This window comes from Amblyraja radiata, chromosome 2, assembly GCF_010909765.2.
Source record: "Amblyraja radiata isolate CabotCenter1 chromosome 2, sAmbRad1.1.pri, whole genome shotgun sequence".
Lineage (NCBI taxonomy): Eukaryota > Metazoa > Chordata > Chondrichthyes > Rajiformes > Rajidae > Amblyraja > Amblyraja radiata.
The window spans coordinates 78,657,221-78,684,381 of record NC_045957.1 but is presented as its reverse complement, the minus strand read 5'-3'; the positions used below and the strand labels follow the sequence as shown (position 1 = coordinate 78,684,381).

At 42.1% G+C, this 27,161-nt stretch overlaps 1 protein-coding gene across 3 annotated transcripts in view; it reads right to left on the bottom strand.

Moving 5' to 3' along the window:
- The window catches only part of LOC116990921 (cadherin-12-like), an 878,073-nt gene that overhangs the window by 104,826 nt on the left and 746,086 nt on the right, over positions 1–27,161 (bottom strand). For all 3 annotated transcript variants that reach the window (XM_033049096.1, XM_033049088.1, XM_033049079.1), the window contains 2 exons: positions 26,090–26,343; positions 7,261–7,397 (listed from right to left, as the gene is read on the bottom strand). In XM_033049096.1, coding sequence (XP_032904987.1) covers positions 7,261–7,397; positions 26,090–26,343 — 391 coding nt within the window. The remainder of the gene's footprint in view (positions 1–7,260; positions 7,398–26,089; positions 26,344–27,161) is intronic.

The following is a 27,161-nucleotide window of genomic DNA, read 5'->3' as shown; positions in this document are numbered from 1 at the left end:
AAATGTACGGGGTGATCGCTGGTCGCGCGGAATCAGTTGATCGAAGGGCCTGTTTCACTCTCTCTCTCACTCACCTTGGCGATGCAAGAAAACTATCTACAACATTTACAGAACCATTAAGGATGCCAAGCGGGAATTCTGGGCCAAGCTGAAGTCTTGAAGCAATGACACAGACACCCATAGGTTGCGGCACGGCTTGCATGCTATAATAGACAATAGACAATAGACAATAGGTGCAGCAGTAGGTCATTCGGCCCTTCGAGCCAGCACCACCATTCACTGTGATCATGGCTGATCATCCACATTCAGTACCCCGTTCCTGCTTTCTCACCATATCCCCTGACTCCGCTATCTTTAAGAGCTCTATCTCTCTGTTGAAACCATTCAGAGAATTAGCCTCCACTGCCTTCTGAGGCAGAAAATTCTACAGATTCACAACACTCTGGGTAAAAATGTTTTTCCTCGTCTCCGTTCTAAATGGCATACCCCTTATTCTTAAACTGTGGCCCCTGATTCTGGACTCCCCCAACATCGGGAACATGTTTCCTGCCTCTAGCGTGTCCAATCCCTTAATAATCTTTTATGTTTCAATAAGATCCCTTCTCATCCTAAATTCCAGAATATACAAGCCCAGCCGCTCCATTCTATCAACATAAGACAGTCCTTCCTCAAATTTGGAGACCAAAACTGCACACAATTATCCAGGTGTGGTCTCACTAGGGCCCTGTACAACTGCAGAAGGACCTCATTGCTCCTATAATCAACTCCTCTCGTTATGAAGGCCAACATCCCATTAGCTTTCTTCACTGCCTGCTGTACCTGTATGCGTATTTTCATTGAGTGATGAACAAGGACCCCAGATCTCTTTGTACTTCCCCTTTTCCCAATTTGACACCATTCAGATAATAATCTGCCGTCCTGATTTTACCAGCAAAGCGGACAACCTCACATTTGTCCAACTGCATCTGCCATACATCTTTCCACTCACCCAACCTATCCAAGTCACCCTGCATCCTCATAGCATCCTCCTCACAGTTCACACTGCCACCCAGCTTTGTGTCATCTGCAGATTTACTGATGTTACTTTGAATTCCATCATCTAAATCATTGATATATATTGTAAATAGCTGCGGTCCCAGCATCGAGCCTTGCGGTATCCTAGCAGTCACTGCCTGCCATTCTGAAAGGGATCCGTTAATCCCTACTCTTTGTTTCCTGACTGCCAACCAATTTTCTATCCATGTCAGTACTCTACCCCCAATACCATGTGCCCTAATTTTGCCCACTAATCTCCTTTGTAGAACCTTATCAAATGCTTTCTCAAAGTCCAGGTAGACTGCATCCACTGGCTCTCTCTTGTCCATTTTCCTTGTTACATCCTCAAAAAATTCTTGAAGATTAGTCAAACATGATTTCCCCTTTGTAAATCCATGCTGACTTGGATCCTGTTACCGCTTACCAAATGTGCCACTATTTTATATTTTATAATTGACTCCTGCATCTTCTCCACTACCGATGTCAGGCTAACTGGTCTACAAATCCCTGTTTTCTCTCTCCACCTTTCTTAAAATGTGGGATAACATTAGCTACCCTCCAATCCACAGGAACTGATCCTGAATCTATAGGACATTGGAAAATGATCACCAATGCGTTCACGATTTCTAGAGCCACTTCCTTAAGTACCCTGGGATGCAATCAGGCCCTGGGGATTTATCAGCCTTCAGTCCCATCAGTCTACCCTATACCATTTCCTGCCTAATGTGAATTTCCTTCAGTTCCTCCATCACTCTAGATCCTCTGGCCACTAGTACATCAGGGAAGTTGTTTGTGTCTTTGTTTAACTGTAATACTGACACTTCCGATTTTCCCTTCTCCCTCTCAAATTGTAGTTTAAAACTTATCATATTGAGTTACAAAGCAAATGCTGGCAATATCAATAGCAACAGCCGGTTCCTCCCTAATAAGATATATGCATTATATGCCCACTCTGAACAGTAGGTCTGTGAAAGAACATCAGCTGCAGGTGTGCTTGCACCAAAAGTCACCACAGCAGGCAGTAAGCAATTGGTCTGGATGGAGTCCCTGGCTGTGTCTTGAGTCTGCTGGGATTCCTGCTGAAATTGTTAATATTCAGGCAATGGCAGCCCACCTGTGCACTTGAATCACCAATGCAATGAAAGTTCTGGGCCAAGTGCTGGAAATTGTGAGTAATATGGAGTTCACTGGTTAGCATGGGCATGATGACGGGCCTTTCCACGCTGTATGACTAGGGTTTTATGCCTCTATCTTCTTGAATAAAGCCGGCTCAATCATGGTTAACGTGGTCCTACGCAGTGCAGGACATCTGGTTCTAAGTGTCACCAAATGACAGAACATGACTTAGTTAGCCTTCCTTATGGAAATGCTGGAAAGAATTGGCTTATTGGCTTATTGCTGTCAAGGGCTTTGAATGCTTCTCAATGTCTCTGATATTCAGATATATTCAGGAACTTTTCAGAATCAAATTAATTTTCACAAAACATTTATTAACAATTTTGTACAGTTAAATTAAAAAAGTGAAGTATCTGAAATTAACCTTGTTCTCTCACGGCAGTTTTTCTCCATTTAAGTGAAATTAGATTCTGAAGTCACAGTCTACACTAACTCATATCCAGTTCAAAGGTTCTTTGGCACAACTACTAAGAAGTTGCAGGAAGCTCTTCCTATCTAGTTGGATTCATGGAGTGCAACAATAGAGCAGATTTGAAATATCGCACAGACCAAAAAAGTCTCTAGAATTTCAGGATATTCACAAATTTCCAGAGAGTTTTCAGCCTGTGATGTTCCAAGTTCACCAATGGTACCTAACGGTTAGATAAAATACCAGCAGTATTACACAAAACTTCTGCCATTCCTCAAGGTAATCTGAGGATGTCAGCATATTCTCATGAATACGAAAAGTCACAATATCCTTTCAAAACTATTTGATTAATTTTCAACATGGCTGAATGATTGGAGCTGACCACTGTAAATCATTCTGCTTCTCCTTGCTTCAACCTTTACAGCCCACACATATGCACAGGCATTACCATTTTTCCAATAATTTATAAATAGTTAATTAAAAATATGCAAAAATAATGTAAGATATACATAAATTATTTTATTTTCCAAGAAATTAGAAATGTTATTCAATTTAACTGAGTAATATAATTATTTTTATTGCCTGGTGTTCTGATTAAATGAAAATGCTACCCAGTTAGCACAACAAATGCCGTGACTAATGCTTTGAGTATATACAGTAATTAATCAAAATTAAGTGACCCAAAATGTCTGGCAGTCTCTCGCATTCCAGGATCCTCATTTAAATATCAAAGCAGCAAAACATCAATTCGTAAAGCAACCTTTGCAGATCTGTTTACCAAATTGATGCAGGATATGTGAAAGACTCAAACACATATGAATTAACCCAACAGATACAACAGAGAAGTCATGCTTGCTAAATTTCAAACACAAGAGAAATTACCAGTTTTTTGAAATTCAGCTCTGCTATTTTAAGACTTAAACAAGGGCAAAATGCTTGGATGGTTATTGGAAATCAAGTGGTTGGGGTGAAATTTAGGTGTACATGGCAAATGAACACTGGCTGGCTGGATGAACTTTGTTGCCTTCCACCACAGAGGAGGACTGGCTGAACTGTGTTGCCTTCCACCACAATGAGGAATGCTGTGGTGGATGTTTGTGTTGAACTCTATTGTGTATTGTGTGTTCTTTTTTTAAGTGTATCACTGCATGGCAAATAAATCTCACTGTGCCTTCATTGGTGCATGTGACAAATACATTTGACTTTGACATTGACTTCGACCTAAGGTTGCTCAGAAGGACCTGATCAGCTCCTGCTCCAAAATGCTACGACACTGGATGGAGCCTTCACAGACGGATCCTGCAGCTACAGAAATAGGCAGATCAATGGCAGATGGTGTTTAATCTGAGCAAGTGTGAGGTGTTGCACTTTGTAAAATCAAATGAAGGGGAATATATACATGGCATGAGCCTTAATAGCATGGATGTGCAGAGGGATCATGGGGTCCAACTCTGCTGCTTCCTGAAAGTGGCAACACAAGTAGATAGAGTTGTAAAGAAGGCATATGGTATGCTTGTTTTCATATGTTGTGTCAGGAAATCAGGATGCAGTTTCATAGGACTTTAGTTAGGCTGCATTTGAAGTATTGCATGTAGTTCTGGTCACCCCATCACAGGAAAGATGAGGCTTTGGAAAGGGTGCCGGGAGGCTTACCGGAATGATGCAAGGATTAGAGAGTGTTAGCTACAGAAAAAGGTTGGACAGACTTGGATTGTTTTCTCTGGAATGCTGCAGGTTGTGGGGAGACCTGATAGAAGTCTAAAAAATTAAGAAAGTCATAGATAGGACAGACAGTCAGAACGTCTTTTTCCAGGATGGAAAAATCAAATACTAGAGGGAAGGTGCTTTAAGGTAAAAGGGACAACATTTAAAGGAAATGTGTAGCGCACATTTCTTACACAGGGGGTTGTGAATGCCTGGAATGTGTGGCTGGGGATGGTGGTGCAGGCAGATATGATAGTGGTGTTTAAAAGACATTTGGATCGATATATTGATAAACAGGGAATGGAGGGATATGGATTATATGCAGGTAGATACAAGACGGTCTTGGCATAACATCTGAAACAGACATTGTGGACCAAATGTCTTGTGCTGTGTTGTTCTATGTAATTAGAAGCCAGAAGTTTATTTTTGATGCCAGCTCAAAGTGCTGCTGGCCTACCTCCCAACACCTGCCTGAGGGTAATTGTTTAGTTTAATTTAGTTTAGTTTATTTATAACATTTGTGCAATTTAAGCTTATGTGTGGGTGAGTTGCAGAATCTTGGGGCAGTTAATGGGATCATGGAGAGGTTACATTATGGGGATAACTAATGGGGACATGGAATTGATCTGCTGGTCTACATGGCCTTCCTTTATTTTGTTCGGAAATATGGCAAATAACCAATTTCATGCTCAGAAATGTGAACAAACCAATATCTCTTGAAGTAGTTGTCCACATAGAATCTCATGGCGCAGAGAATTTATTTGGCTGCCTTTTATCACGATGTAAAGTTCTTAGAAGTGATGCTTGGCAACCAATGGTATTATCAGTGCCGCACTATCACATTAGCTACTCACTGTGTGAGAACCATGTGCCAGTTAGCATTTTGGATTACGAAGATCTAAACGATTAAATGTCCTTCCTTGCATCAGTTTACACTTCCACTTTAGTGTGTAGTTAGCATGTTATAAATTTGTATTCTGTACTCAAGACTCTCACTTCTGAGGTCTGAGGTTTCCACCTGGTTTTCAACCTCTCACTTCTGAGGTCTGAGGTTCCCGCCTGCTTTAAAAGGGCATCAATAATACCAGTGCGCAAGAAGAGTAAGGTGACGTGCCTCAACGACTATCGACCAGTGGAACCAACATCTGTGGTGATGAAGTGCTTTGAGGGGCTGGTTATGGTGTATATCAACTCGTACCTCAACAAGAAACTCTACCCACTACAGTTTGCATACCGTCACAAAAGGTCAACGGAAGATGTGATCACACTGGCTCTCCACTGTATTGGACCACTTGGACAATAAAAACACTTAAGCCAGGCTGCTGTTTATTGAGTACAGCTCGGCATTCAATACCATCATTCCCTCCAAGCTGCTTACCAAGCTCACGGAACTGGGTCTCTGCGCACCCCTCTGCAATCCTTGACTTCCTCATCCACAGACCACAGTCTGTTTGAATTGGCAGAAACACTTCATCCTCAGTAACAATCAGTACTGGAGCACCTCAAGGCTCTGTGCTCAGACCCCTGCTTTACTCACTCTATATCCTTGACTGTGTAGCCGGACATAGTGCAAACTCCATAATCAAGTTCGCTGATGACACCACTGTTGTTGGATGAATTACAGATGGTGACGAGTTTGAGTATAGAAGTGAGATCGACCGATTGACCAAATGGTGTCAGCACAACAACCTGGTTCTCAACTTCAGTAAAACCAAGGAACTGATTGTGGACTACGGTAGAGGAAGGATGAGGACCCACAATCCTGTTTACTTCAATGGGACGATGGAGGTGAAGGTCAATAACTTCAAATTCCTGGGCATACATATTTCCGAAGACCTTTCCTGGTCCCAGCACACTGATGCAATTATGAAAATGGCACATCAGCACCTCTACTTCCTGAGAAGACTATGGCGATTTGGGATGTCAATGAGGATTCTCTTGAACTTCTTCAGGCGCACAGTAGAGAGCATACTGACTGGTTGCATCGTGGCCTGGATCGGCAACTTGAACGTCCAGGAACAGAAAAGACTGCAAAAAGTTGTGACCACTGCACAATCCATCACCAGCTCTGACCTCCCCACCATTGAAAGAATCTATCAAATTCGCTGCCTCAAAAAGGCAGCCAACATCGTCAGACCCACACCATTATTCATCATTAATCCATACTTATTCAATGTTCTAAATTAATTAATCTGCCCTCGAAAATTCTCTGCAAGAGTATTGCCTCTCTGTCCAACTGCTTTTCATATCCAAATACAAAACATTCGATTAAAATCTAAATTCAATGCTTACTCCTTCCTAATTCCTTCACACTAAAAGGATTCTCTGCTCTGTACTCTGTAATATTTTTTTACTTGTAGTGTTTTATCGGCACAGGTCATATACCTAGAGCTATTAACCAATATATTTATATGATACCAGTGTTTGATAGAGATATGATTAACTTGATCAACACAACTTTACAACATGTTACCATTTGGCAAATTATACAAGGGTTCATGCATCAGTTTTGAAGCAGGGTGATCAATAGTCATTGCTGATCCTTCACCATCTTCATCCTAAATAATTATATTCATAATTATAAATCCTAACTGATAACTCCAGATGTCGTGGAGTATCATGTTGAAGACATACAAGTATCTTGCATTCAATATTTCAGTACACTGAAGAGAGAGGATTGTCATATGTAAGGTTATGTTCTAACACACTGCTCAATTACTGCCCTTCCTCGAAATGGTGGTTGCACCAGAAGTATTGAACTTCCAAATTACTTCACAATTTTGAGCAACATTTAGACTCAAATTTGTTTAAGCATTTGTGTTTTGCTTACTTTAACAGAGGCAGGAATTCTGACAATTATTTCCTTTTGAAGTTAGCACTCAAAGTACAATATGTTTTCTTAGAACCCTCACAAGCCATGTGTATGGAGTACTTACTGACTTTTGTTGCCAGGACAGAAATGTTATACTGGGAAATATCCTCTCTGTCCAGTATGTTATTGGTAGCAATCGTTCCATCAATCTCATCAATGGTGAAGTATCTCTCCTGGTCACTGCTTTTATCAATCGAGTACCTGGATCGTCAATAAAATAAAAATTTGCACATAAGCATTTTGTGTGCACCATGGAGTTCAACAGAATTTACATACATGTTATTTCAACAATTCAGTTAATGTTTGTTTAATATTTTTATTTCAAGTCACTGATCTTGTTGTTGGGAGATAGGGGTGAAAAATTTGTAGAGGGTGGGGAACTGCTCAATTTGCTTATGGATCAGGATGCTCAAACGTTTCAATGGTTTAAGACTGAGATCAATTGATATTTGAAACAGACAATTAAGAGGTATTGTACCTGGTTGGAAAATGGAGGTGATGTTGAAAATTAGCCATGATCTTATTGATGCATGAAGCATCTAGAGGGACTTAATTTTCCTCTCAGTTCCTGTTCTTTATGGTTACATGGAACTTAGAACAGTATAGCATAGGAACAGGCCTTCCAGCTCTTAATGTCTGTGCTTAACATGATATCAGATTGAACTAATCTATTCTGCCTGCACAAGATCCTTATCCCTCTATTCCCTGCACATGCATGTGCCTCTCTAAAAGCCTATTAAATGGTACCAACCGTATCTATCTCCACCACTATACCTGGCAGCGCATTTCAGGCAGCCAATACTCTCTGTGTAAAAAACTTGACCGACTTATCTCCTTTATATTTTGCCCCTCTCATCTTAAAGCTATGCCTGTTAGGCTTTTACATTTCAATCCTGGGGAAAAGTATTAACTGTCTACCTTATTTATGCCTCCAATAATTTTAAATGTTTCCATTAGGTCTCCTCTTATCCTTTGGCACTCCAGAGAAAACAATACAAGTTTGTCCACCCTCCCCTAATAGCTAAAACCCTCTAATCCAGACAACATTCTGGTAAACCTCTTCTGCACCCTTTTCAAAGCTTCCATATCCTTTCTGTGAAGATGGTTCTTCTTAAGAAATTACCAAAGACTTGACTTTATTTTTCACTTTGCATATATATGCTAATGTAAATCAGACTGGCAGATTTGGAAATGAACTAAAATGACTCATGATTATCTGTCAACCAAATCATTTCAATTCTTGTCAAAAAATCATTGTAAAATGATGGCCCTAAATTAGGTGCATTGAATGACAAAAATAGAAGTGGTTAATTTGGCAATGCACACTGATAACACCATTTACATAAGCACCAAACCAGAACACGATAAAAAGCTCAATAACAATTTCAACGAAACATGACAGTACAAGAGCAGTTCCTATTAAAAAACTACATCAATTTAAACAATGGTACTTGAAAGGCTGAGGGGGGCAATTTAATCCTGCAACTTCAACTGTTTTATTCACATGCTTAGGGTCAAATACTCTGAGCCCAGAAAGTTTAAAAGGCTTGTGTTAGGCCATACGTTTTACAATGTGACCATTAGAAGCCCTTTATATTTTACACAGAAGTGAATTGTTAATCTAAAAATATAAAGGTGTCATTTAGAAATCTGTAAAAATTAACAAGGTGCTGGGGGGGTGGGTGGGGGTGGGGGGGGGGGGGAGGAGGTGGGGTGTGAGTCCTCATCCAGTTCTGGGGGGGTCCAAAGAACACTTATTACAAAATTGCTCTCCAATGACTTGTTTGAAGTTCAAATTGTTCGAATCGGATTGTGAAGGAATAAGTACGAGAGGAACAAAACTTTTTAATGACAATTTTTTGAAATTTTTACGACGTTACATCAGAACCTAATGACACGGTGGTGCGGTGGTAGAGTTGCTGCTGTACAGCGCCAGAGATCCGAGTTTGATCCTGACTACTGGTGCTGTCTCTACGGAGTTTGCACATTCTCCCTGTAACCATAAGGGTATTCTCCGGGTGCTCCGGTTTCCACACACATTGGCTTCTGTAAATTGTCCATGGTGTGTGTAGGATGGAACTAGTGTATGGGTTCTCATAGGTCGGCGCAGACTCACTGGGCCAAAGGGCCTGTTTCTGCATTGTATCTGTAAAACAAAAGGGCAGCATAGTGGCACAGTGGTAGAGTTGCTGCCGTACAGCACCAGAGACCTGGGTTTCGCTCCTGACTACAGGTGCTGTCTGTAAGGAGTTTGCACGTTCTTCCTGTAACCATGTGGGTTTTCCCTGTGTGCTACTGTTTCCTCCCACATTTCTAAGACGTGCAGGTACGTAGGTTAATTGGCTTAGGTTAACGAAGTGTGTGTGGAGGAGCCTTTTGGGACAAGTGACCACAGATTGATGAGGTTTAATATTGTTATGGATCGGGACGGAGAGGTTCAACATGTTAAAATGCTCAACTGGGGTAAGGCCAACTTTGAGGGTATGAGAGAAGGTGTCACTCAAGTTGACTGGAGCAGGTTATTTAAGGGGAAAGGAACATCGACCAAGTGGGATGTTTTTAAAAGTGTACTGAAGAGAACTGAGGAGCAAACTAATAAAAGGAGATCATAAGGACAAAAAGTGGCCAGGAGATAGCTCTGGCGGGTAGCATAAAAGACAATCCCAAAAGATATTATAAATCCATAAGGGGGAAAAGGGTAACCGGAGAGAGAGTGAGACCTCTCAGGATAGAAAGTGGCCCCCTCTGTGTGGAGCTACAGGAGATGGGCAAGGTCCTCAATGAGTATTTCTCCACTGTATTTACCAAGGAGAAAGACAGTAGGATGGAGGAAATTGGAGCAGTCGCTGGAAATGTCATGAGAGCAATTGGGGTTAGCGCCGCGGAAGCACTGACGCTACATCATTGTTGAAGGTAGGCAAATCTCCGGGGCCAGATCAGATATATCCAAGGACATTGCGGGAAACTAGAGAGAAAATTGCAGGAGCCCTGGTTGAGATTTATTAATTTTCCTTAAATACACGGGAGGTGCCAGAGGATTGGAGGGTGGCAAATGTTGTGCCGCTTTTCAAAAAGGGCTGCAGGGAAAATGACGGAGGAACTGAAGGAAATACACATTAGGCAGGAAATGGTGTTGGATAGACTGATGGGACTGAAGGCTGATAAATCCCCAGGGCCTGAAGGCTGATAAATCCCCAGGGCCTGATGGTCTGTATCCCAGGGTACTTAAGGAAGTGGCTCTAGAAAACGTGAATGCATTGGTGATAAATTTCCAATGTTCTATAGACTCAGGATCAGTTCCTGTGGATTGGAGGGTAGCTAATGTTATCCCACATTTTATGAAAGGCGGGAGAGAGAAAACAGGGAATTATAGACCAGTTAACCTGACATCGATGGTGGGGAAGATGCTGGAGTCACTTATAAAGATGAGATAGCCAAACATTTGGATAGCAGTACCAGGATCAGTCTGCGTCAGCATGGAATTACGAAAGGGAAATCATGCTTGACTAATCTTCTGGAATTTTTTGAAGCAGTAACTAGGAAAATGGACAAGGGAGAGCCAGTGGATGTAGTGTACCTGGACTTTCAGAAAGCATTTGATAAGGCCCCACGTAGGAGATTAGAGTGCAAAACTAGGGCACATGGAATTGGGGGTAGAGTGCTGACATGGATAGAGAAATGGTTGGCAGACAGGAAGCAAAGAGTAGGGATTAACAGGTCCCTTTCAGAATGGCAGGCAGTGACTAGTGGGGTACTGTAAGGCTCGGTGCTGGGATCGCAGCTGTTTACAATATACATCAATGATTTGGATGAAGGGATTCAAAGTAACATTAGCAAATTTTCAGTATCTCCTTTCCAAACAAAACCTACTTCAGCTGCATACCCGAGCTTCACCCAACCAAGCAGTGCTTCTTTGTATTTACATAGTCTTTATGTAGATTTTGATGATCCATCTATTAAAGATTTTGATTTTTTTGAGATTTCTCACTGCCAGGATTCAGTCTATTGAAACCACACAAGAATGAGACATTCCCTGACCAGTATCAAAGGAAAATAATAACAGCAACCTTTAAGTTGTCAATTCAAGACAATTTGGTTTATTGTTTAAATCAGAAAACAATTCACAATTGACAATAGACAATAGACAATAGGTGCAGGAGTAGGCCATTCGGACCTTCAAACCAGCACCGCCATTCAATGTGATCATGGCTGATCATCCCCAATCAGTACCCCGTTCCTGCCTTCTCCACATATCCCCTTACTCTGCTATCTTTAAGAGCCCTATCTAACTCTCTCTTGAAAGTATCCAGAGGCAGAGAATTCCACAGACTCACAACTCTCTGTGAGAAAAAGTGTTTTCTCGTCTCCGTTCTAAATGGCTTACCCCTTATTGTTAAACTTTGGCTCCTGGTTCTGGACTCCCCCAATATCGGGAACATGTTTCCTGCCTCTAGCGTGTCCAATCCCTTAACAATCTTATATGTTTCAATCCCTTTCATCCTTTTAAACTCCAGTGTGTACAAGCCCAAACTCTACATTCTCTCAGCATATGACAGTCCCACCATCCCGGGAATTAACCTTGTAAACCTACGTTGCACTCCCTCAATAGCAAGAATGTCCTTCCTCAAATTAGGGGACCAAAACTGCACACAATACTCCAGGTGTGGTCTCACTAGGGCTATGTGCAACTGCAGAAGGACCTCTTTGCTCCTATACTCGACTCCTCTTGTTATAAAGGCCAACATGCCAATCGCTCTCTTCACTGCCTGCTGTACCTGCATGCTTACTTTCATAGACTGATGAACAAGGAACCCCAGATCCCGTTGTAATTCCCCTTTACCCAACTTGACGCCATTTAGATAGTAATCTGCCTTCCTGGTTTTGATACCAAAGTTGAAAACCTCACATTCATCACATTAAACTTAATTTGCCATGCATCTGCCCTCTCCCCCAACCTGTCCAAGTCACCCTGCATTTTCATAGCATCCTCCTCACAGTTCACTGATTTCAGCGACCCCCAACAGCTTGCGGAGAGAGGTGATGAATTGTGGGACGTGTGCTTTCACCAGCCCCCTGGCGCGGGTGCAACCGAGACGACATAGGGAGGAAGAAGAAGCTCAGCCCAGCGCCGAAGAAGCATTGCCGCTTCCAGTGGTCTACAGCCAACGTCGCTGGTGTTACTACGATCAACGCTACGGACAGGAAGCCCGAAGATGCCGGAGCCACTGCTCGTACCAGGGAAATGCCTCGGCTGATCGTCCATAGAGGCGAATGCGATCGGCCCAAAACGAATGCCTCTACGTCCGTGATCGCCATTCCAGCCACCGTTTCCTGGTGGACTCCGGTGCCATTGCTAGCATCCTGCTTCGCGTCGGTAAGGCAGGACCCGTCCTCTCGGCTGTTAATGGGAGCGACATTCGCACTTACATTACGCGGACCCTGGACTTAAATTTCGACACCCGCCCGTACAGGTGGAAGTTTACCGTTGCTGACGTTGCCCAACCGATCCTGGGGGCCAATTTCTTGCGCGCGTTCTCCCTGTTAGTCGATGTGCGAGGCGGACGCATGGTCACTGTGTCGGACCTGTGCCCTGCCAAGCCGTGCAATCCGTCCACGCCCCAACAGCAACTCGACATTGTAGCTGAGATCCAGCAACCTTTCGCAGCCCTGCTCGCCGGCTTCCCTGGGTTGCTTACACCCCGGTTCGACGGGGCCGCGCCCCGTTGTGGCGTGGTCCACCACATTCCCACTGAGGGCCTACCGGTACACGCCCGCGCCTCCCGCCCGATAAACTGCGCATCACATGAGACGAGTTCCAGCTTATGGAGGACATGGGGATTGTCCGGCGGTCGGATAGCCCTTGGGCTTCCCCGCTGCACATGGTGCCCAAAGTGTCCGGGGGTTGGAGACCTTGCGGTGATTACAGGCATTTGAACACGGTAACCACAGCAGATCGGTACACAGTCCCAAACATCCAGGATTTCTCGGCTCATCTGGAAGGCGCAACCTTCTTCTCGAAGGTCGACCTTATTCGCGGGTATAATCAAATTCCGGTCTATCCCGACGACGTCCCAAAGACAGCCATCATCACCCCTTTCAGCCTTTTCAAATGGCTCAGAATGCCTTTTGGCCTGAAGAACGCTGCTCAAGCAATCCAAAGGTTAATGGATAAGGTCGGGGTTTGCCGTTCATATTCATCTACCTCGATGATATTCTGGTGGCCAGTAGCGCAAACATGGGTTAATGATCAACCCCGCGAAGTGCCAGTTCGGATTGCGTTCCATTTCATTACTGGGTCACAGCATTACCTGCCATGGCGCGCAGCTACTGCCCGAGAAGGTCGACGCTATCCGTCGCTTCCCGATGCCTCTATCTGTCAAGGGCCTGCAGGAGTTTATTGGGATGGTTAATTTCTACAACCGATTCATCCCGTCAGCAGCCGCCATCATGCGGCTGTTGTTCCAATGCCTGGCCGGTAAACCTAAGGACCTGGTCTGGTCCAAGGAGGCGGAGAAGGCGTTCGAGGGGTGCTGAGGACTGGTGCCTCGACGTTTACGTTGGACATGGGTGGCAAGGAGGAGTTTGTCTCTGTGAGCCACCTTAAGCCAGCACACGTCGACGAGGATAGCCCGGTGACAGTGGCCACTCCGTGGCGTGGAGGATGTCCACCGGCCGTTTTGCCGCCCTCTGCACCTGTTACCCCCGGTTATGTTTCTCCGGTCCCCTTTGTTATGCCCGTGCCTCGTTTGCGTTTTTCGTGCCCCTCTGGTTCTGTTTTGCCGGCCCCTACTGTTACGCTTGCCCCGCGACCTCGGACTACGCGTTCCGGTCGAACAGTCCAGTTACCCGTGCGTTTCCGTACCGCGGATTCTGGGGGGGCCATGTAACGGCGCCTGCTGGCACACGCAGGTATCGAACCCGGCGGTCGGAATCCGCTGTCATGTGACCCGAGAGGGGCTGCTTGTTTTCGCGCAGTTTTGTTTTCGCGGGACAGTTCAGCACTGACCACCGTTATGGCCAGAAGTGTCAAGAGAGCCTGTAAACTGAAGAGTGAATTTCCGAATAAAAATTAATTTAACAATTCAGTTGTCTTTCTTGCGACCGCCAAACCTAGCTGTAGCCTCGACTACGCTGAGGCAACTCTCGAGCATGAAGGAGAGTGACAAAGATCTCCTATGACCTCGTGGTGACCTTGCAGCGACTATGGGTATCGGGCAAACTCGCCAAAGGTCGCAGTGGAAGTCTCCCAAATGGGACAGGTCCTTTAGGGACTAGGTGTAAACAAATTCTATATTCAAGTGCGATATCCTCGCATGAGCAAATACAAATTCAGTCTACACTTCAATGATAGTGAGTAGAACTATCCTTTGGATGGGGATGTTCAACTGAAGGACCATCTATGGAGAACATAAAAGATTCCAGATATTCTGGAGAAGAACCAGTGATTTACAACTGGTGCCTGTGTGAATATTAATTCTTCCCTCCACAACAAATTATCTAGTCATTATCACATTACTTTCCAAAGTTCACAAGTTCACAAGTTGTAGGAGTAGAATTAGGCCGTTCAGCCCATCGAGTCTACTCTGCCATTCAATCATGGCTGCTCAATGCCTCCTAATCCCATTTTCCTGCCTTCTTCCCATAACCCTTGACACACATTCTAATCAAGAACTTGTCTATCTATTGTCACCACTCCGAGTGGTGGTGCCATTGAGTGTGGCAGCCTCGCCTGCAGCTGTTCGTCCTTTCATCCTTTAAAAAATTTTTAGTCTGTCAAAAAGTTTTGTTTTGGAGGTCTTTTAGTCTTTTTATGTGGGGGATGGGGGGGGGGGGGGGGGGGGGAAGAGGGAAACTGTTTTTCTCAATCACTACCTGGTCGAGGATGCGTCTTTCTTCTGAGCCACATTTTCGCCCCCTCCTCACGGTCTACCATCTGGATTGGCGCGGCCTTTCCTGCTGGAGACCGGCCAGAGCTTCAGCTTCAGCAGCGGCGCAGCACTGAAGTACCATCACGGAGCAGGCGATGCCTTACCGGGGATCGCCATGTGGAGCTCCTGGGTGCTGGGACTGCCGACTTTAACACTGTGGAGCTGTGGTCTGCGGAGCTTCCAGCCGTGGGAAGCGCTGACTTTAACATCGCGGGGCCCTGGGATCTTTTGCTGAAGATCGCCGTATTGGAGCTCCACCCAGCTTGGCGTGGACTTCGGGAGCCAGGTTCCATCATCCGGCGAGAGGGCCTGCGACATTGGGCCGCCGTTGCGGCGACAGCAGAGGCCTCAATAGGCCCCGACCATGGATGAACAAGAGGAAAAGGACTGAACTTCGTGCCTTCCCTCACAGTGGGAAACGTTGATTCCGCTGTGGGGGGATGGTTTTATGTTTAATGTTAAATTCTATAATGTTGTGTTTATGTTATTTATGTGCTGCATGGTAACTCATATTGCTCTGGTCTGTACAGCACTTTGGTCAATGTGGGTTGTTTTTAAATGTGCTTTATGAATAAATTTTATTTGATTTGATATCACTGCCTTAAAAATATCCACGGACGGCCTCCACAGCCCTCTGTGGCAATGAGTTCCCAGATTAACTACCCTCTGACTAAAGAAGTTCCTCCTCACTTCCTTTCTAAAACAGTGCCCTTTAATTTAGAGGCTATGACCTCTGGTCCTAGACTCTCCTACCAGTGGAAACATCCAATCCACATCCACTCCATCTATGCCTTTCATTATTCTGGAAGTTTCAATGAGGTCCCCGCTCAACCTTCTAAACTCCAGTGAGTAGTGGCCTAGTACTATCAAACGCTCATCATATGCTAACCCACTCATTCCTGGAATAATTCTTGTAAATCTCCTCTGGACCCTTTCCAGAGCCTGCACATCCTTCCTCAGATATGGGGCCTAAAGTTGCTCACAGTACTCGAGGATCTTGCCAGGACGAGAGGGTCTGAGATATAGGGAGAGGTTGAGTAGACTGTCTCTATTCCTTGGAATGCAGGAGGATGAGGGGTGATCTTATAGATGTGTATATCATGAGAGAAATAGTTTGGGTAGATACGCATAATCTCTTACACCGAGTAGGGGGATTGAGGACCAGAGTAGGGGAAGGGGAAAAGATTTAATAGGATTCTGAGAGGTATTTTTTTCACACAAAGGGTGGTGGGTGTATGGAACAAGCTGCCAGAGGAGGTAGTTGAGGCTGGGACTATTCCAACGTTTAAGAAACAGTTAGACAGGTACATGGAAACTGACAAGTTTGGAGGGATATGCACCAAGCACAGGCAGGTGGGACTAGTGTAGCTGGGACATGTTGGCCGGTGTGGGCAAGTTAGGCCACACTGTATCACCCTATGACTCTATGACTCTTCTCCAAATATGGCCTGACCAGCGCCTTATAGAGCCTCAGCATTACATCTCTGTTTTTGTATACCAGTCCTCTAGAAATAGTGTAAATGCTAGCATTGAATTTATATGTGAACTCTCTCTATGCAGATCTGATGTTGTACTTTCTGCATTGTAGTTGTGACTACACTTCAGCGAGTTGATTATTGGTGGTAAAATGCCTTTTGAGCTCTTCAAAGAAATATAAAATTGCTGTCGAAATCTATATTATTTTATGTTGTCTGTTTCGCATTGTAAGAAGGATGTAAGCTTGGAGAGGATGCAGAAGAGGTTCATCATGGCGTTGCCTTGATTGGATTGTATTAGCACAGCAAAGCCACTGTTCGGTCTGAATGTCTGTTTTTATGTCCATTTTTAGGCCTAATTTAGATATGGTAATTTTAATTTTTAAAGCTATATGTATTTATTCTGTTTTTATTAACCGCACTGATGGGAACTGATTGAGAAACAATTTTTTCGTTTCAACTGTGTATGTAAGTACTCAGTTAAAATGACATTAAAGTAAATACTGTATACTGAATACAGAATACTGAATTAGCCATAAGGAGGGGTTGGACAAACTTGGATTGTTTTCTCTGGAGCATCAATCAGGTACTGATTGGCAACCTGATAGAAGTATACAAAATTATGAGGCACAGATAGTGGGAACAGTCAGGGTGGTGAAACAGGGTGGTGGTTTAAGTTTTGGTGGTTGGGGAAAAGTTTAAAGTAGATTTGCAGGGTAATCTTTTTACACAATAACTGGTAGTTCTGTAATGTGGTATCTAGTATGTGCTGCCAGGGGAGTTAATGGAAGCAAATATAATTGTTTGAGGCATTTAGGCAGACACATGAAGAAGCAAGGAATAGAGGTATATGGACCATGTACAGATAGATGGATTTAATTTAATTGCCATCATGTTTAGCAGACATTTGAGCCAAAACTTGTCTATATCAGCTTCATTCTATGGTGTTATTACAACACTCTCAGGCATCCATTTCATTGTGAAGAAGGGTTCCGACACAAAATGTCACCTATCCACGTCCTCCAGAGATGCTGCCTGATGTGCTACTCCTGAAATTTGTGTCTTTTTTTTGTAAACTAGTACCTACAGTTATTTATCTACTCATTTTAGTTTCCTGTTGTTCCTTTCTCATCTGTTAATTTTCCTGCCCAAGTTTCTATAAAACATTTTCAAAATTATTGATTCCTTTTGAGCTGCATTGCATTTTGGTGGAGTTTCAGCCAAAAATCAATTAATTCAGTGCTGGCTTTAGTGTTTCTCCTATTAAGGAACAAATTAGCATAATTACCCTTTTGTGCTTTTGCTAATTAAATAATCCTTGGGGTAAACTAATAATCATTTGTTAGATGTTGAAAAGGCTGAATAATCATTATTAATTTTGGAAATCTGACCGCTTCTTGCTAAAACAAGGAAATCATCATTGCACATGTATTATCCTTGTTCTTTTTGAATTGCGTATCCAGAGGAAGTAGCTGTGCAAGTACAATAAAAACATTAAAAAATATATTTGGACAGGTACATGGGCAAGAAAGGCTGAGAGAGAAATGAGACAAATGTGAGCAATGGGACTAGCATAGATGGAATATTTTGGTCAGCATAGGTAATTTGGGCTGAAGGACCTATTTCCGAGCATAAGACTCTGACTGCATTTGCCAATGGTCTCAAGACATGATGATTACTGGAATGTATTTGTTAAGTTTGTTAAATCAGGGAGGGAGACCCAAAAGAGGGCAGCTGCTAGAATATTGAGTAAGTAATGAACTGCTGGAGAAACTCAGTGACCAGGCAGCATCTGTGGAGTGATTTCCTGGCGATCTGTTTCCATTTGTCCCTCTCTCCCTTCTTCTGATCTGCCCAGGTCAACTCACAGGTATCCTTCTTTCAACGCCCTCTACCCCAGTTCCTTGTCACCCAATTGATTTCCCCTTCTTCCGCCTACTCCAATTGTCTATCATCCACACCCTCCCCCCACTGGGCTCATTTCCCTCACTGTTTCCATCTACCCACCTATCTGATTTCATGGTTCACCTTGCTTTCCTATCAGAGTTCATCTTCTGCAGCCACGTGTTCCCTCCTCCTATGCCTTATTCATCTCTGAAATTGGAGAAATCACTGATTAGGGGTGGGCGAGGGACGGAGAGAGCGGGAAGGCAAGGGTTACTTGAAATCTGAGAAATCAATATTGATTTATCCAATTTCAAATAACCCTTGCATTCTCTCTCTCTCTGCCCCTCCCCACCCTAGTTATCCTGCTAGTTCCACTGTTTGCATTCATATATTCCTTCATTGTCATCTCTTCCATAGTCAACAATGGACCATTGTGAGCACCATGTTCCTTCGGTCATCGAAGCTGGTGTTGATTTGTTCTGAACCTTTTCATACCATTAGCTTCCCTTTTCCCTGACTCCCAGCCATAAGAAGGGTCTCGACCGGAAATGTCACCTATTCCTTTTCTCCAGAGACACTGCCTAAACCGCTGAGTTATTCCAGCATTTTGAGTCTATCTTCAGTGTAGTTTGTTGCTCTGGATTACAACATTATGTTTCCTTTGTCATGAATTCTGGATATCAGCAGTGATAGACTACTGGAGGATATTCAAAAAGAAATAGAAGAGGCAAGGGCTGACTAGGAATCATTAGCATGGCTTCTTATGTTGGCGATATAATTTCTCATGAATTTGAATAAGTCTTTTAGAAGAAGTGACCAAGAGAATTGACAAGGGGAGGGCAGTACTTATTGTCTACATAGAACTTTAGCAAGGCCGTTGGTAAGGTCTGACTATGTAGACTGGTGCAGAAGGGTACATCAGATGGTTTCCAGGGTGAGATATCCAATTAGATAAAACATTGGTTCACTTGTCAGAGTTAGAAGAGGGAGTGGGGCTGAGGGGCTTGTTTCAGTACAATATAATTCTCACTCTATTTCTCCAAAATTTCAACAATATCTATTTGGTTGTTCCTGCAACCCCTTCAGGATTTTGCCTGTTATATTATATTTTGCCTCTCTGTATTATTCATGTCAAATCATAACACTACTAAATTCAGGGCCATTCTATCTCACTCAGGTATCTAGATACACTTCAAAGTTATTCTTATCCTCTTCACAATTCACTGTGCATTCAAGCTTCTGCTTGTAATCATTGCCGACTGCTCACACCTTCACTGACACATGAACTATTATTAACAAGCTTCCACCACCCTCTCTTAAACTGCATTTAGAGAACTCGGATTCACCTGATTTCCATCCTTTCTCAGATATTCCTTTTCTTTTTTTGCCCCTCCGCATCTCTGCAACTTAAAAGCATGCTTGCTTTCTCACTTTTTTTATTCTGACGAAAGATTATCAATCTAAAGTCAGAAGTTTGAAGAAGGGTCTTGACCTGAAATGTTGCCTATGTATATCCTCCAGAGATGCAGCCTGCTGCCCCGAGCTACTCCAGCACTGTGTCTTTTTTTGGTGCATCAACATCTGCAGCTCCTTGTGTCAACCTAAAAAGTTAAGTGTTTCTCTGACAGCAGATCCTGCCCTGCATTGTCAAGCATTTTCTGTTTTTATTTCAGATTTCCAGCATCTATAGATTTTTGCTGTTTGGATTTATTTTCATTCATGGGCAATAACCACATGGGCATGTTTGTTATTTTGCCATGCCATGATTATTGTATTTGCAGTTAACATGATAACTGATCTAGAATGAGATTTGCTAAATTTCTTTCTAAATGACTATGGGATTCAAACATACTTTACAAGATAAGTTCACATTGATCTTCCAGGGTTATTTTTAATGTTAGCTAATGTTGGCAATGCTTGTGGCAAGAATAATGATGACTGCCCACTTAGAGAGTTTTTAGCTATGCCTAGCAGAATATAAATGGATTTTAAAATATGTTTCATCTTAACGGAACTCAAAATCTTCAGGAAAATTACACACATTAAACCTTGGGCTGAAGGTTTAATGTGAAGAAGGGTCTTATCCATTAAATATATCCATTAAAATATATTATAATGGATAGATAGTATGATCTATTTGTGACTATAATCCCCAAATGATCATTGTAGATTAATTCAATATCATTTGAACAATTTGAGTGGGAGAAATAATCATTAATCGTGATGACAATCAGTTGAGGGGAAAAAAAAATCAGTGCTTGAATGCTTGTCTAAATGTTGTAGAAAGTTGTCAAATTAAGGTTGTAAATCACAAAGAGTTTATTTAGAATCTTTCCAGGGAAATTAAACTGATGTTGCAAAATACACAGATGAGATTGTACATGCCCTGTTAAAGGAGCACTCAAAGACTCTATGATCTCCTCTACTTAATGCTTTCTAATGCTCTTTCTCATAAATTAATCAATTTGATTTGTTTAATCTTTAATGCCAAACTTCCTCTAAATTAAAATGACACTAAAAATAACTAACATACTTTACAAATTTCACTAATAACTGTGTGGCTTATGGGTATAGAACACAGTTCTATCTAGAGCCAAATTGTCCTCAACTGTTGCTTTCATTCATGTTTGTAGGTCCTTGTTATCTTGAAAGTGACTGCACAAATTTATCTATATAACAATAATATCTATGCTTCAAAAATTAATTTACTGCAGGAGTATATTTTGGCATCTGTCTAAAAGATCAAGAGGCATTGCATAAACAGCAATGTAGTGAATAAGATTGATGAAAAAAATCCAAACTGACTTTCCAATGCTCTAGTGAGGTTTGAGGGGTGATGGGCAAAGTGTGGGCTGGCTCTCAGACAAAGCTTAAAACTGAATAGTTGTGAGGTCTCTAATGTAGATATTAGATACTGACACCATTATTAATAAAAAAAAATAGCAAAGGAGTTATCCTTGATATCCTACCTTATATATAGGTATGTCCCTCAATTAATATCTCTACAACAGAAATTCAGGTCATGATTACAGTCATATTTACTATATCTTGTGGTGCACGTTATTGCATTTTGCACTTAGCTATAACGAGAGGTTTGTCAAACTTGTATTATTTTCTCTGAGTGTCAAAGGCTGAGTGGCGATCTGAGAGATGTATATAAAAATGAGATCTATAGATAGGATAGATAGTGTAGGAAGGAACTGCAGATACTGATTAATACCGAATATTGGCACAAAATGCTGGAGTAACTCAGCGGGACAGGCAGCATCTCTGGGGAGAAGGAATGGGTGACATTTTGGGTCGAGACCCTTCTTCAGATTCTTTTACCCAAGGTAAACATGAGAAGGTACAACTTTAAGAGAGGGGGCATATTTAAAGGGAATTTACAAGGAAAGTTTGTTTTTTACCCAGAGGGTTATTATCATCTTTCTAATGGGCCTGTCCCACTTAGACGTGCTTTCACCGTCTTAATTACAGCACCAACCTTCCTGTTCATCGTGGTGTTTGACTGTATCACATTGGCTTTGCCCCGTTTGAATTTCACTAAGACAGCACTCTCCCCGCTTGCCCTGTCCCCCCACTGCATAACCGGCTGGTGAAGGAAGCGATGTGTGTGTGTGTTCCACTCTGACTGTCGCAGTCCCAGTCGCCGGTTTTTCAGACGACTGCCGGTGACTTGACAGTCGCCAGCCGTCCCTGAAAAATCTTCTAAGTGTGAGAGGCCCATTACCTCTCAGTTACCAGCATTGCTAGACTTTGTGTTATTGTTTATCATCCTCCAGCAGTCATTTCTACCCTCACCTTCACCCTTATCCTCTCTTGTCTCACTTGGCTCTGCCTCTTTTTTTCCCTCTGCCTGCTTCCATCTATCTTCCATCTGCCTCTCTCCCAACTCTACCCTTCCATAACCCCTACCCCTTGATCTGCCCGTTATCTTTCACCCTTCATCAGTCACCAATTACATAATGGTCTCTATCTCGCCATTCCATGTCCTCTCTTTGTCCTGGTTCTCATCCCTCTCCATTCTCAGTGCGGATGCAGGGTTTTGTGCTAAAACATTAACATTCTCCCCACTCCCCCCCCCGCTTGAACTGCAGAATTTCTCCAGAAGACTATTTGTTGCACTAGATATCATCACATGTTTTTATGTGCAGCAGGCAACATTTCAAAAGTATTCATTTTTTCTTAACTTTCTCCTTTCCTCTCCCATGACAGTAATTTGTTTTTTGCCTTTTTTTAAATCCAGGCACACTGGGAGACCACTGCAATCCTACAACCAATATTCATGATCTATTGTGCCCCTTGGAATTATAGGCACAACATTATAATTTAAATAAATAATTATTCATTATGATTTTTAAATTACATTCCCATAAAGCTCACAACCCTTAAAATTATTTAAACTGTCTCACAGATAATGAACACCATGCAGGAACAACTAATGAATAGAGGATGAATTCAATAACCAGATCTCATCAGTCCTTACATTAATTCCCATATTGTCATGAATTAACAGTATAAATCGGTTTAATATGTTATCCAAAAGATGGATTTGGCTGAAAAAAATTGCAGTATTAACAATTACCTGCATTTAAACACATTTGTGGTAATACCTTGTTCTTGCCATATTTAGATTACATTATGTACCAGTTCCACTTCCATTTGCCATGTTATTGAGCCTGTGGAATGTTGGTTTTAGAGATAACAGCGATTGCTGAATAGGATTTAATGTTGAAATGATTCGAGGGAATCAGCAATTATTTTCACTTTGACCTACTGTTCCTTGTGACAAAGGGAAACAATCTCCATCTGCCCAACCAGGATTATGTTCACAGCCAAATCAAACCTCAACAACCTTTGCTAGTTGATCTACCTATGTGGCTGAATTTGTTACATGTGTTAATATAAATGTCATTGACTATAATTTAGTTAATAATTCCCAGAATTTGGTGAGTTAAAGTGGGCTAATTTCATTCAGTAATATGTGTCCTAAAAATGATGCTGCTGTGAAGAAAATTGTGAATAAAATAGGCTGAACCATGATACATTTTATAATCATGTAGTTGATCCTACAAATAAAAACATTCAGAGAGTTCCCATACTTATATTCAAATATCTCATAGATGTAGGTTTAAGGGGCTGTCCCACTTGGGCGACTTAATCCACGAGTTCTGGAGAATTTGCCCTTCTCATACTCGCAGCATGGTCGACACAAGGTCGTAGGAGGTCTTTGTAACTCTCCTTCATGCTCGAAAGTAGTCCCCGTGTAATCGAGGCCTCAGCTAGGTCGTGGCGTATTTTTCAACGTGTTGAAAAATGTCCGCGAGTAAAAAAAGGTCTACATGGATAAAATCGATACTTTTTTTACTCGTAGGTTTAGTCGTAGTAGGTCGTAGTAGGTCGTAGTAGGTCGGCATGGTAGTCGTAGGTAACCGAGTGTAGTCGAAGGTAGTCCTAGATAGTCTTCATCATAGTCGAAGGGAGGTCGAAGGGAGGTCAAAGGAGATTGAAGGAGGTCGTCTTCACTCTCCGCTATTCGGTGTCCAATTTTCATGAAGTTAGTTGTAGCTAGTCGAAGCTGGTCTTCAACATAGTCGAAGGAGGTCAAAGGAGGTCTTCTACGTAGTCGAAGAAGGTCTTCAATATGACATTTTTTCAAACTCTCCTAAACTCTTCTAAACTCGGCAATTAGGTCGCTCAGGTGGGACAGCCCCTTTATTATTGCACGTGTACCATGATACAATGAAAAGCTTTGTTTTGCATGTTGTCCATACAGATATTCCACACATATATACAATCAAGTCAACCTCGAGTACAATAGAGAGAGGAAAGGGGAAGATACAAAGTGCAGAATATGATTCTCAAAATTGTAACGTGTCAGTTCCCTAGACAAAGTACAATGTTCTCAATAGGGTAGATGCAAATCGAACAGTGCTCTGGCTTAAGGAAGGACTTTTCAGAAGCCTGATCACAGAGGGGAAGAATCTGTTCCCGAGTCTGGTAGTGCGCGCTTTCAAGCTTCTGTACCTTGTTCCAGAACAATATCACCACTGGAATATGACCTAATTGGCCTTTCCCTCCTAATTTGGTAATACAGCCACTGAACTAACTGTGTTGCTTCTGTCTTGGTTAATTACCCCACCATGACATATAATGCCATCAGCAGTCAAGACCCAATGCTCTAATTTTATTTTATTTTGTTCAGATTCTCCATCTCTCAATCACCATTTCAAAACATTCCTGGAAGTGCACCTTTGTTTAAATCTTTTCACTATAGACTCAAGTTTTAGTCTATTGTCCTAATATCTCTGTATGGCTCAGGGTTAAATGTCATTAATACTATTCCTGCAAATTATCTTGGGACATTTATTTCTACATCCGTAATGCCATATAAATAACATGTATTTTTGTTTGGCATTCAAGATTCAGTGTATTTTCTTCCCAAGTACTAAGAACTGTGTCAAATGCCTATCTTACATATGATAGCACAAAAAATGTCTTTAGGCGATGTTTCATCAGCTCCAAAGTTCAACGATTGGGCACTCACTCTATGGGTGGAAGCATAAGGTGGGTTTAGTGCCTCAACCACTGTTCCTGCATGATTCCTGAAGTGACACACACTAAGTCATTGAATCATATAGCATGGAATCAGGCTCTTAGACCCTACTTCCATGCAGACCAAGATGCCGCATCTGAGTTAGTCCCATTTGCCTGTGCTTTGCCCATATCCTGCTAACACTATCCTATCCATGTACCTGTCGAAGTATATTTTAAATGCTGTTTTAATACCTGCCTCAACACTTTGGCACCGTTCGATATACCCTCTGAGTGAAAAGGTTGCCCCTCAGGTTCGTATTAAACCTTACCTCTCACTTTAAACATACGTCCTCTTGTTTTTGATTCAGCTAGCCTGGGTAAAAGATTCAGTGCATTCACACTATCTATCCCCATTATTATTGCATACTCCTCTATAAGATCACTGCACAGCCTCCTGCATTCCAAGGAATCAAGTCCTAGCCTACCCAATGACATTCTATTGCTCAGCCCCTTGAGTCAAGGTAACATCCTCATAAATCTTCTCTACACTCTTTCCAGCTTAATAACATCCTTCCTATAGCAGGGTGACCAAAACTGAACACCATACTCAAAATGCCTTACCCATGTCTTGTATAATTGTAACATAGTGTCCTACCTTCTATACTCGGTACCCTGACTGATGAAGAACAATGTACCAAAAGTCTACCTGCGATGCCCCCTTTCAGTCAACTATGTAACTGCAGTCCTAGATCCATCGGGTCTACAACACTCCTCAGGGACTTATCATTCACTGTGAAACTCATGTCCTGGTTTGAGTTACCAAATGCCACACCTTGCACTTTTTGCATTAAACTCAATTTGCCATTCCTCAGCCCACTTGCCCTGCTGATCAAGAGCTTGCTGTAATTTTTGACAACCTTGCGACAAGATTTGAGATTCTGCAATATTACAGTGCAACAACATGTCAAAAATACTTACGGTGAGGAAACTTTGGGATGTAATGTGAAAGGGACTATATGTGTGCATGGTTTTCTTTCGAAATTCAAATTAAATATTTTCAGCCTACCTGACAGGGCTGCTGCTAACATCAGAATCCTGTGCTGTTACGGCTCCTATAATACTGCCCACATTGGTGTCTTCATAAACATCCATTACATAGGAAGATCTGCTGAAAATGGGAGGTTCATCTACATCGAGAATGGTAATCTTGATTGTAGCTGTGTCTTTGAAAGGACCCAGAGACTGGAAACGATTATCTGGATGAGGGTCTACAGCATCTACTTTGAAGACGTACGACTTTTTATTTTCATAATCCAGTGGCTTTGGGAAAGAATGTGTAAATGTCAATTTAACTATGAGGTAGTGGTATTAACAATATATTGCCAATCACGAGCCATCAATAATGGAAATAAGTTCATATCAGCAAGGTTTGGAACAACTAAAATAATTTAATGGGTGTTTTCAATTTTTGTTTCAGACTTTTCAAGTGCTAAATAAAACAAATTATCACCTAAATCAAATGCACTGAAATACATGGTGTTTAGAGTAATGAGAAATAAATTAACTGCAAGTAATGGGGTTGAACTGGCAAAATATTAACAGAAACATTGGGATTTATTAAGAATATGAATACAATCAAAACTGACATCTCCACCAAAAGCCAAAACCGCAACATGCCATTAAATAATTTTTGGCATCAAATGAGGAAAGAGACAGCACGGTCTGGAAGTATTTTTTAATTAATCCAGACGTTTAATATATTTACTGGAAGCATTCCACTTGAAGTGGATTTGTGCATCCTCCCAATCTCCCATTCTGCAATATGGTGATTACCATTGAATACAAGCTATTTCCTCTTATTATTGTATCTCTTTTATGAAAATAACCAAAATGCAAACACCAAGTGGAGGACTCGTTGATGGGATTGGACCCAACGGGTCCCCCTCGGTCTAGTTACCCTCAATCAACAGTAAAGATGAGTGGTCAATGATCTGGGAGGATGTTAAAATAAAGTTTTAAAAAAACACAAAAGGTAAAGTAAAACTAAAATCTTGCAAAGGAATGGACATTATGAGAATGCAGATAAAGTGGAAGATGAACTACTTAAGAATAATGCACATGAGATTGTTTGATTAAAT